Source organism: Manacus vitellinus, unplaced genomic scaffold (assembly GCF_001715985.3).
Source record: "Manacus vitellinus isolate BGI_N305 unplaced genomic scaffold, ASM171598v3 scaffold_1_pilon, whole genome shotgun sequence".
Taxonomy (NCBI): domain Eukaryota; kingdom Metazoa; phylum Chordata; class Aves; order Passeriformes; family Pipridae; genus Manacus; species Manacus vitellinus.
This window is the reverse complement of record NW_021939396.1, coordinates 34,427,939-34,440,256: the sequence shown is the minus strand read 5'-3', so window position 1 is coordinate 34,440,256 and position 12,318 is coordinate 34,427,939. Positions and strand designations below refer to the sequence as shown.

At 35.8% G+C, this 12,318-nt stretch overlaps 1 protein-coding gene across 1 annotated transcript in view; it reads right to left on the bottom strand.

Annotated features, from left to right (window-relative positions):
• Positions 1–10,071, bottom strand: part of ARMC1 (armadillo repeat containing 1) — a 31,208-nt gene extending 21,137 nt beyond the window's left edge. Inside the window, exons 1-2 of the mRNA XM_029959346.1 lie at positions 9,871–10,071; positions 5,569–5,660 (exon numbers count right to left, since the gene is read on the bottom strand). Of these exons, the coding sequence (XP_029815206.1) occupies positions 5,569–5,660; positions 9,871–10,062 (284 nt within the window). The 5' untranslated portion in view covers positions 10,063–10,071. The remainder of the gene's footprint in view (positions 1–5,568; positions 5,661–9,870) is intronic.
• Positions 10,072–12,318: the final 2,247 nt, after the last annotated feature.

The window sequence follows — 12,318 nt, the reverse complement described above, 5'->3', positions numbered from 1 at the left end:
TGATGTCTCCTACATTTCCTAATATTGCATTGCTTTGGGGTTTTTGTTTGTGTTTTTTCTTTTGGTGGGGGGAAAGAAGATGTTTTCTCAAAAATAACTTCAAGAAACAATCTACGTCCAAAACTTGTAAGATTTAGAAAATTACAGTAAAAATTGTCTTCAAAGAAACTAGGGGTATCAAAGGGACAGGGGGGTATTAAGCTACTTTGCCTAACAATGCTGAATAAAACAGCCTGCAGGCGTCCTCCTGCCACAACCATCTATTATTAACAAGCACATTGCTACAACACAATACAAATAAATACAAGGGAGCCCCACAGCCTGAGGAGATGCACCAGCAGCCAGCGGTGTCATTTTCTAGATGCACTTACCTTATAACAGACAAAATGTAACAAAGTGGGTAAAACAACAAGGCTGAGGAAAGTAACGGGAAAGGAAAGGACTGCCAGGAAAGTTAACGTGAAATATAGAGAGATGTGTGTATTACTATTGTTCCAGATGATACTGCAATTTGTAAATAATTTCTAAAACCAAAGTTCTTGGAACCTCTTGCTGACATGAATACTTAAGACCTAGGATAACCATATTTTTCTCCAAAAACACAACTTCTCAGTGCAGAATCACAAGTATGGTACAGTCCGAAAATAATCATGCAACCAAATCACGCTTCCCATTACCCAATCTCAACTATTTCTCAATTTTGATGTGTTAAAATGAACCCACATACCAAGGACGACAAAACCAAGATGACTAAGTGATTCAGGTATAGAAAAATGAAATCTCTACAGTCTACAAAATGCTATTTCCTTCTCTTTTGCAGATCAGAATTTAGGTATTCCAATTAATAGCATAAATGCATTAAATGTGAAAAGTTCACAGAATTTTTTTTAGCTGTAGTTTCTCATAAAATATTATCTTGAAGCTAGTTATATGGCAACATCCCTTTCATCATCAGATACCCCTTTAAATACATAGTTTGCCTACTTGCTAATTAATATATGACCTTTGCCCTGTCTGTCCCCAACCATTCCTCCTTTCTCACAAAGGAGAAAAAGTAGTATGTCACACAACCAAAAAATGATAAAATTATTGTGATGCTATATCCCTACTATTTAAATTTCAGCAAACACTACCTGAAACACTAGGTTTTTGCTTTTTTTTTGTTAGACATCATAAATTTAAACTTTGCTGGTTTCAACGAATAATTAAATTTTCAAAAAGTGCAGGTAATTAAGACTACCAAAATTAAAATTGAGTGAGAAGTCAGTAATTACAGACTGTATGTATTTTACCAGATCTGCAAGGGACTCTAATTAAACACATATTAATTGCCCTAATCTTCTTAGGCAAGTAATAAATTGGAAGAGCTGATTAATGCACTGGATTTAGTTCAGCTTGTTAAATCTGACACCCTGGCAAAGGAAGACTATCTTGAAAAGCTCTTTTAGCTAAGTAATTGGAATTTTACTCTCAGTAATTTGCCGTTCCATAATAAGAGCTATTTAGTATATTGACTCTTCATCAGTGTTTTTTTTAAATACATACTAGTTATATTTAAACAGTACCATTATGCTGCTCATAAAGATTATGAAAAATTATGAACTTTGACCTTTACTGTCCATCAAAAGTCACTTTCACTCTGAACACAAATTAGTATATTTCCTTGTATGCTATAAATCCTAATTAATTTTAATTCTAGAAGCTGCTAATAACATTTTAGAAAGTCCATACGGACACATTAAGTCCTCTATACAATTCATAAAGCCAGCAACTAAACCAGTTTTCAATATTAAACAACTGCTGATGACTGCTGGAATGCAATGAATGGAATTAGATAATGGAGGTCATTATCCAATGAGCTTCAATTTTTCCTCTCCTTTTTACCTATTTACATAAACACTTCTGCACATACACTTACTGGTACTCAGTCACCTGACAAGGGAGCAAAATAATTTTGACATAGCCAAAAAGCAGTATCAGCCAGTAAAAAAAACAAATAAAGAAGTTTGGAATTTTTGAATTTTAAAGGTCTGATTTCTCTCCAACACCGTTGCTTACTTCTAGATTGTAACATGGAAAGATGCATGAAGTTTTACTTAAAAATAAGCAGATGTAGACTAACAGAAGAAAAAATCTCCCATGCTAAGGAAAAAAGCAGCAAGTATAGAACAGGACATCAGAAACCTTCACTTTCGAAAAATGTTTTGAAATATTCCACAAAACTTGAACAGCTTTTCATACGTCCTAGACAAATGTGGGAGTGTATGAAGCCTTTCGTATGAAGTATCTCAGAAAGTCATATGTGTTCTAAATCAAGTTTCAGTTTAAAAAAAAGTCCTAAACATAAAAATATCTCGCTGCCTTCAAATTTTTATTTTATACTCCTCAGAGCTGACATTTCATATTTCTCCTCTAGAACCTATAACCTCCAGTATCTACATTTAAGATCTGTTACTCTTCTGTTAGCAAAAAATAATGTTCATACATCTCAAAAATGAGTCACAGTGAACCTAAAACGTGTCCTTTGTTCCTTAAGGAGTCAGCCAGACATGCATTTTAAGCAGCAACAAGATTTTCACAACTCAGCTATAATGCTTATTATAAGCAAATACAAAAAAAGCTGATCAGATAATGCTAGAGGATGGGTAAGTCATGAAAGGAGATATTAAGGTACCTCAAAGAACTACTGTTAAACTTGGCTGTCTATTACTTACAACAAAAGGGTTTGGGCCTATGCCTGAGGCTCCCATGTACTATTACAAGAAGTCATCAATAGCAAATCAATTCCAACTACTTTCCAGTTGATGGCATTGACCATTTAAAGATCTGTTAGACTCATTAGCTGTAGGTAGGTTATGACAAGAAATTCCACACTTGAACTTGAGGTCTCTAATACAAAGACCTTCAAGGCTTGTAAAGAGATATATGATGAGAAAAGCCCTCAAATTTCAGGATTTGCATCACTGAAAGCGAAGGAGAACTGGAATTCTAGACAAACTCAGCTTCCTAACAGTGTCAGTTTAGCACTGCCAAACATCAACTTAAGTCTGAACTATGACAAATACTCAGTTTGTGACTTGCCTTTTGGTCCAAAAGATGCTGAGTTCTGTCTTGCTTGAGAGAACCAAGCAATAACTGGAAAAGCAGAACTCTGTCAGAACTCTGTATCTTTTTTGTACAATTTGTTTGCATTTTTGTAACGCATCACCAAAAAAAAAAAAATCTAAATCCCAAATCAAATTCTGGAAATAATAAAAATATTTTAGATAGAGTGATGAGCTAAATACACAGATTCTAGAAGTAAAAGGGAACACACAGCATGACCAGTCAGTCATTAAAACCATTAATTAAGACTTATTAATGTTTAGTTTCGGTTCATACAATATAATCTTCTGGTAAACTGAAATCATGTTAAATACTAAAACCTACATTTTGTAAAGCAAATTAAAGACTGTAGAGACCTAGTTTTCTCCCCTACAGACTTTTTAACAAAACAAACCACAACCCCAAACCATTGGTTTTTTGTGACAAAAATCATTTTACATCTATCTTCTAGGCACTTCTCAACCATCTTTCTTCATATTTATGCAGGCAATACAAAACTTAACTTCAGCATTTCCTGTCAACATTAAAACCTAAAATCCTGACAAGCACATGACAAAGTCTTATATTTGAAGATGCTATGTATTTAAATTTTCATGATATCACACTTTCCAAATGTTACAAGCATACAAATCAAACGAATGTTCTTACTCTTGCCAAAGAGCTTTCTAGAAAAAAAAAATAAACACCTACAAGATTTCCAGTTTTTATTGACTTCTCTCTCCTTTCCTACACATTTCTGAACTTCACATTCTTTTGACCCTTGAAATTGAAACCTAGAAAAAAATGCTGAAGAGATTTCCATGAAATTCTTCAATGTTTCCCACGTAATATCTGTAAGCTGTAGAGATTGATAATGAACTACCATTCTCCTCTCTAAAACTTCTTCAACATGTCTCTGTGCTCCAAATAGACATGTAATCTATACTAAAAGTTCTTCTGAAATACATGTTTCTGTTATTACCTAAACATTTCAGGTCTTATTGTTATTATAGCAGTAGAAAGAAAAGATTTCTCTATATTTTACCTTAATTATGCTTGTTCTTAAAAAAAGGTGAAAACTGTAAGACTTAAATTTTATTTTTCCCCCATACGTCACATTCAAGACACCTATCATTTTTAAAAGGTATAATTATTCAAAAAAATTTGGCAAATCTTCTGAATTTTAGTCATTTCCATCATTGTTCTTCTTAAGACTTTTTTTTAAAGTCTTTTTGTTTTGGGTAACTGGTGAATAACAAGATGATACTTAGGCATAATTCAGAATTCCATGCCAATACATAATCTTCTTAGTTTCAGTAGATTTAATGAAGTAAAGCAAGGTAAACAGTTGTAATATTTCCTAGATCACGTATCACACAAGACTTGTGTACAGACCAGAATCTTCCCTCCAGTTTTTCAGGTTCACACATATAGACAGGTTAAGTAGTGTCAGACAGATATACAACAATAATCCTGCAATATCTAATAACAAGAGTACTGAATGCTGGGCTGCATCAAAAGGAGTGTAGCCAGCAGATCAAAGGAGATGATTCTCCCCCTCTATTCTGCTCTTGTGAGACCCCACCTGGAGTACAGCAAACAGGTCTGGCGTCCCCAGCATAAGAACACAGAACTGTTGGAGCAAGTCCAGAGGAGGGCCATGAAGTTGGTGAGAGGACTGGAGCATCTCCCCTACAAAGACTGGCTGAGAAAGTTCAGTCTGGGGAAGATAAGGTTGCATGGAGACCTCTCAGCAACCTTCCAGTACCTGAAGGGGGCCTACAGGGAAGCAGGAGAGGGACTCTTCATCAGGAACTGTAGTGATAGGACAAGAAGAAAGAGGTATAAATTGAAAGAGGGAAAATTTAGGTTAGATTAGGAAGAAATTCTTTATTGTGAGGGTGGTTAGACACTGGAACAGCTTGCCCAAGGAGGTTGTGGATGCTCATCCCCTACCCTGACAGTGTTCGAACCCAGATGACACACTGTACAAAGATATCAGAGACTACAAACCATATTAGCTTCTACTCCACCTGCAAGATGTTTCCTCAACAGAGAGCTGCAAATACATTACCTTCAAAAATAAATGGAAAAAAATTCCCTTCCCAAAGGTGGGATTCAAAGAATAAATGTGGCAGATACCAAACAATTTCATTAAATGCACTACTGCAAGACACCCTTTTACAATGATGAGAAGGATCATAAGAGAAACTAAAGGGAAGGGACAAAATTAGTTATCAGTAACAAGGCAAAGAAAACTGTTGTTTGTCAAATGACTTGCAAATTAAGATTTCTTGTAGACTGTGGTCTGACTACTTTGAAATACTGTAAAATGAAAACAATTAATTGCTTGCAGCCACATAATTTCAACAGGGAAGAATGAAATACTAGAAACAGAATCTACAAATTCATAGTAAAACTTTCACTTTGCATCAGAATGTTACATTTACACTGTCTGGACCCAACAACCCATTGCAAACTTACTTTTGTATTACATTCTGTAAGCTGAGCATCATGCCCAATTCACTCTTCATCTTTTCTCTGTTGACACGGCACTCAGCCAAATAGCGGAGAGCCTAAAAAAAGAGGATCACAGCAAATCAGTAATACCTCCAGTACATTAGAAGTCATTTCTACTAGTGCATATCTGAAAAACATTCACAATGGTAGTTCTAGTAAGAAGAGAAAAAATTTTATCTACTGTGAACATTAAAAAATTATTTTATTCTTATAAATACATTGAAAGCATAGAATATCTAATCTAAGAGGAAAGGCTGAGAGACTGGGTTTGCTTATACTGGCTGAGAGTCTAAGGGACAATCTAACAGCTATCTACAGCTACACAAGAAGCCTTCATGAAGATGATCAAGCCCAACTTTCCTCTACAGCAGCAGACAATGCAACAAGGGGGAGTAGCCACAAATTGTAGTTTGAGAAGTTTAAATCAGATATTACCTCTGAAGGTACTACAACACTGGAACACATGACCTAGTGGAACTGCAGAATCAACGAGACAAAGCTACAACTGACCTGATTGAGTGCTGGTGACAGTCCCAATTCAAGCAGGAAGTTGAAGTCAATGACTTCCAGAAGTCCCTTCCAACAAACATTTTTGTGACCTGAGATCTAAAGTAATTTTTATTCATGATGCTTCTAATATAATTTCCATCAATTCTGTCGGCTTCCCCAGCACTAGAAAACTCAGCACCACCAAGTCTCTACTGTCCACAGAAAGAGGGCTACCACATGTGTAAGCTTTTGAAGATTAACTGCAATATTCATCATACCCTGAATAATCCATCGCTCCGGGAACAGAATGCAAACAGCAGCAAGCTGCTTATCTTACCGTTACCTAAACTGGGTATTTACACTTATTTGTTGCTCAAAATTTTGTTTATTTGACTTTGACAGTAGATTCTTTGCACAGTTTCACACTGCTGACCCCAGCTGGCACCTGTGTATCTGTATGATCCTCCTAACATAACGCTCCCTTCCAGTTACAGTGCCAATCCTTCTTTGCACGAGATATCTCTCTATAGTTTGTGCTGAAAAAGTTTTCTTAGAAGGAACTTCCAAAGGTGTTTTATTGATGCAGGTACAAGAACTGCACTTGCAAAATCCTGCAATACACAAATACAATGATTTATAAAAAGGGTTTTGTGATAGGTTTAGAAGTGCACCGATTCTTTAAATATAGTCATATAATAGCTATGCTGCTCGGTAACTGCTTTAAAAATAACATGCTCCTTAATCCCTTCAGAAAGAGAGAACTAATCGCTTGAGGTGGGTTTTTATCAAGTCATCTGCAGCACAAATTAGGTAAAATTCACAAGATCATTTTATTGCCTTTTGAGAAACTCTGGCTGCTGTCTGGCATGATAAAAACTTTAGAAGTGATTTTTGTTATTTCCTGATGTGGATCAGTATCAATAGTTGCAGTCTATAAATGTTGTATATGCATTTATTATCTTACTTTTCAACTATGGGAAAATACCTAAATAATAGCTCTGAACTAACTTGCATGCTATGAAATGTATCCTTATGGGTGGAATAGGTTTCATATTTTTACTAGTCTCTGGCAATGTAGTAAGGGTACAATCCAGTTGGACAAAGAGAAACCTATTCCCTTAACAGCTGATTTTTTGAGTCAAAAGCACAGGCAGTCTCTTTTCCACCTGTTACATACTCTTACCTCACACATGTAACTTCCATTAAAATAACACCAAATACAAAGTAGTGACACCAACTTAAGCGACCCAACTTTTCAACATAAGGAAGTTCCTATTCCCCTTGCCCCCCATGGGAGATACAAAGGTCTGAGCCTTCCAAGAAGTGAGATCATTTTAACTTATTAAATCCAGTATACTGAAAGCACAGGGAAGGTTACTGTTATGAACTTTGGCTCAACCTTTGTTCAGCTAAACACATACCTATGTTACCTTTAAGGCTCACAAGTTCGTTCATCATACTCAACAGGAATATCTCCATACTTCAATACAGAACATACTGTTCTCAATTTTAATAACAGAAGGCATCTTCGATGGTTTTAAGTGAAATTTTAAGGTAGTTTCTTAACTTTAGAGTCCTATTTTTTAATATTTTAGTCCAAATTTAAGAGGAAAAGAAAGCAGTATTGCCCAGGTTACTTCTGATCTTTTTAAAGTAAATCATTCCAAAACTCTTAGCATTTGAAGTGTATCATAAAAAATTCCTGAAATAAAGATTAGAGAAAACTATAGAAAATATATATCATGTCTTGATCAGACAGAAGAAAAGACTGAGTTGTAACTGCACAGGGGGAGGAAAACACCTTCCCTGAAAGATTCTATAACATACCAAAAAAGTTAAATAGGCAATTATTATGATTCACAGAGACTATTATAATTTCACAGTTAGAGAAATCCCAGAACAGCATAATAAGAAATTGAAAATCAGTGCTGTATATCCTTTTATAAGATATAAACTTGATGAAAGATCATTACATTTAATGATTCCCATCCAAAGGGAAGCACCTTTTGACTAATGGGATGACTAGAAAAACAAAACCAAAAGACTTTTCAGAATAGAAAAATACAAAACATGAAATCTAAAAAGTTATCAGTGAAGATATTAAAAGCTACAGAACCTAAGCAGTTCAAGAACTCATGAACACAAGGAGTCTGGGTAGCAGACCAAAGCATGTTTGGTCAGTAAACTGATCCATTTCTCATTGCAGCCAGGGTCCTGGGATCTAGCATGGTCTCCTCTAAATCCCAATTTTTAATACACTCTAACCGTACGTTATTCCTAAATGGAACAACCCAGTTGTCCCCCAATCTCACCCAACGAGCTGTCCTTACAACACAATTTGAGTACTGTCTGGGGCTGTGGAACCACACTGCAAACTGCATTAGTCCTCTTCACTCTGACAAAGCCAGTCTTTTTTGTGTAGAGTTAGGTTTTGTAACATGAGCACAGACTGATTTCTGAATCTCATGCAGGCTGTGAGAATACACAGCCCAATGGAACAAAGGAAGGAAAAAGACATCCAAACAAGATCTTCTTTTAAGAACAGAACCTAAGGAAACCACACTGGAAAGAAAACCAATGCAACATATTCCCCAAGTACAGTAAACTCAAAGTTCTCTTACTGAAGAACATTATAATCTGACAAGTGCTAGAACAAGGCTAATATAAAAAACACTTAGCAGGATACAGGTTTTCTGAACTATGGGACCTTATTCCCGAAACCTGGAAGAATATCAGAGTCATTAAGGTAATTCCAAGAAGTCTACTAATATCTACTATGACAGCAACCCAAATGAAGAATAAAAAAATCATGGTACAGAGATGTCTCAGTGACATAAAGAATAATGTTTACTTGCATGTAAAAGTCAGAGCTCTTTGTTCTTTCACATTATTTACAATTCAATAAGGACATAAAAATGAAAAAAAAAAGAGCACCACATAAATTTCAGTAACTTAAAATCTTAAAAGTCTAATTCAATTCTTCAAATAACTCAATTTTGACTTTCATTTGTCTCACTTCTAAGCAATAAATAAACTTTAAATTAGTATTCAGATTCAGGATAAGAAACTGGGACTTCAGTGTTCATGACTTAGAATGAGAAGAAACAGATGAAAGCTGGAACAAGTTGTATTAGATATCGATAGATTTTGGGTTGGCTGGTTCTTTGGGTTTTGAGAGGGTTTTGTTTGTTTTTAATAACATGAGGGTGGTCAAATGATAGAACAGGGTGCCAGAGAGGTTATTAAATCTCCATCCATCAAGGTGTTCAAAATCAAACAGGCACAGCCTTGAGCTGTGATTTTAGTGCACTTAATTTGGACATGGGATTGTACTACATAACCTCTGGAGGTTGTTTCTAACTTAAGTTACCCTATGATATGGGGTTTTTTTGTTTTTTACACCATGAATGTCAAATCACTGTGTGTATTTACCAAGCTCCATGACTACATCTTTAGAAAGAGATTTAAGGGTCCTTACCTCCCTCCACACAAAAAGTGAAATAGCTGTATTAGGGAAAAAATGCAAAGTGAATTAACATATTGAAAAGGTCAACCCTGGAATAACGTGTCATAGCTAAAAATTTTCTGAAATACACATTTAAAAAAAAAACATTGATATAACGAATATCAACATAACATAAAGCCAGGTGGGCTTTTTTTCCTTGTTTAACCAAACTGTTAAAACGGTTTTGTTTATAAACTGTTTGTTTAAACAACTTGTTTAACAAAGTTTGAAAATGCCCTACCAACATACAAATTCATCCCCAGAGTACTTACTAGTAAAGCTGAATGAACAACTGGAGGGTTCGGATGGTCCAAAAACAGAATAAGACCTGGCAGGCATCCTTGATCCTGAACAATGGCCCGTCTGTTCAAGGGATCAGCTGCTAGATCTCGGAGCTGGTTAACTACAGAGAGGGCATCAGGCTCCTCACTCATAGCGGAATTCATTGTTTCTGCACCATGCATACAAAATACACCTGCTGGTAAAAAAAACCTGTATTACTACTACCACAGTACTTACCCTCAACTAAAACACAGATAAGAAAAAGAACAAAGGTATTGATTAGTTGTAAGCAAAAAAGTATATAAGAAACAAGGACTAGAATTCATAAAACACGGATGGAATTGATCTTGAATGGATCTTGAAACTTGTAAACTAGAAATCTAAACTTCCTATGCAAAGAACAGGTATGTTTGGTTAATAAGACTTTTATTTGTTTCTTATATGTTATTTCAGACCTGTCAGCCTCTATTAGAGCACATTTGTATTTTTTACACTATTGAGAAATGTTTCCAGGAAATCCATAGTTTTTTCACAAGGCGCCCTAGAAGTCTGCAAACATACTTCTGTGTAAACACATGCAAATTCAGGATACGTATTTTCAGAGTAGCTTTGGCAATCCACAAATTTTACACTAAAATCAAACAGAAAAGTCAGCAAAATACTAACATGTCATCAAGAACAATGAACATAAAACGTTACTCTGCACATACATATATATATATATATATAAAATAACTACTGTAATGCCATACTCAAAGGCAAAAAGGGTTTTAGAGGCTGGGTTTGGGGTGATTTTTTCCCTTTTCACGGTCAATACAAGAAGAGCAAGCAGGTCACGCCTTGATCCAGCTGAAGCCCAGGCCACCAGATCAAATTCAAAGGAGACACGTGTTAGCTTGAGAGTATTGGATTTCGCAGTTGTTTAATAATAACTACTTAACAAGCAACAAAAGCATAAGCTTACTCAGAGAAAATACTGTATCTTGGAGCAAAAAACTAGTTTGTCTCCTCAGATTGATTATGTGTCTCTGAAACTACTAAACACTAACTGTGGTTCTTGTTGTTCCAAACTACCAGCTCATCCAAGTAACTTATTTTAAGGCACAAAAGTGCAAGTAAATAAATATGTCTCGATAATTCGTTAAATATCTCGTTTTCCCCGAATAAAAATAAAACAAATTAAATTTGTAACATCATTTTAACATCTCTTGGCATCATATGTCAACCAACTACTACTGTACAAACATTATGTATAGTTTTTTCTCACCGAAGGTTGGCCTTTCAGCAACATAAATTAATCACACTCATCAAAAAAAAACCGAGCCATAAACATGCGTTTGGATTATGATAATTTCTGACATTTTCACATAGGAAAAATACTGTTAATCTCCAAGTCACTGCTTCTTCCTTCAGGAAAGACAGTGCTAAAGTGAAAAGTACATGCCAATAATTAGTCTTCAGGGTATTTTTCTTGACTATCACAAGTCCAAGAGAGATTAACTGGGAGATACAGCAGCACAGTCAACAGAAAAGTTTGTATTTCCAAAGAAAACAATTCTAAATTAAAAAAAAAAACCACCAACAAAACAAAAAACAAAGCAATTCTCTTTAATATTATTACTTTACAATGTTCACAAAGGAATTTATTCAAAACTTAAAAATCAAGTCAGTTGTGGAGCTGATGCCAACCAAAGTCTGAGTTCAAATTCTGCATTCCAAGCACCAGATCATCCCCACAACTCTTTCTATCCTGATCATCTTTTATCTTTTGCTTTCTAATCTTCTAAGAAAAAAAAAAAAAAGAAACCAAATTTTACCCCCTCTTATCCCATTAGGCCACACTCATCTGAAGGGAACCTACAAGACAGCTGAACTTTTTACAGGAGCATATAGTGATATGACAAGAAGGAATGACTTTAAACTGAAAGAGAGTAGGTTTAGATCAGATATGGAAAAAAAATCCTTTGCTGTGAGGATGGTGAGGCACTGAAATAGGTTGCCTAGAGAAGTTGTGGATGCTCCATCCCTATAAGTGTTCAAGGCCAGGTTGGATGGAGCTCTGAGTGTAGTGGAAGGTGTCCCTGCTCACAGTAGAGGGGTTGGAACCAGAGGACCTTTAAGGTCCCTTCCAATCCAAACCATTCTGTGGTTGTATGTTTACCCAGACCCTTCTCCATCCCCCCTCAGCCACAACTGCGGGGATATCTTAAGTTCTCACCATGACCTGCAACAACCAATTTTATGAAAACTCGCTTCCTCCACTCCCGCCGGCGCTTTTTTATTAAAAACATTAAGCTGTTTTATAAGTTCTAAGAAGTTACTTAGAATTTAGGAGCCTGGCAGAGCAGTGAGGCAGGTGCTGGCTCATCTCCCCTCCTCGTAGCTCTGAGATCAAACCCCGGCACAAGCACTGCAGCTCTCTCTCTCTCCGCTGCTCT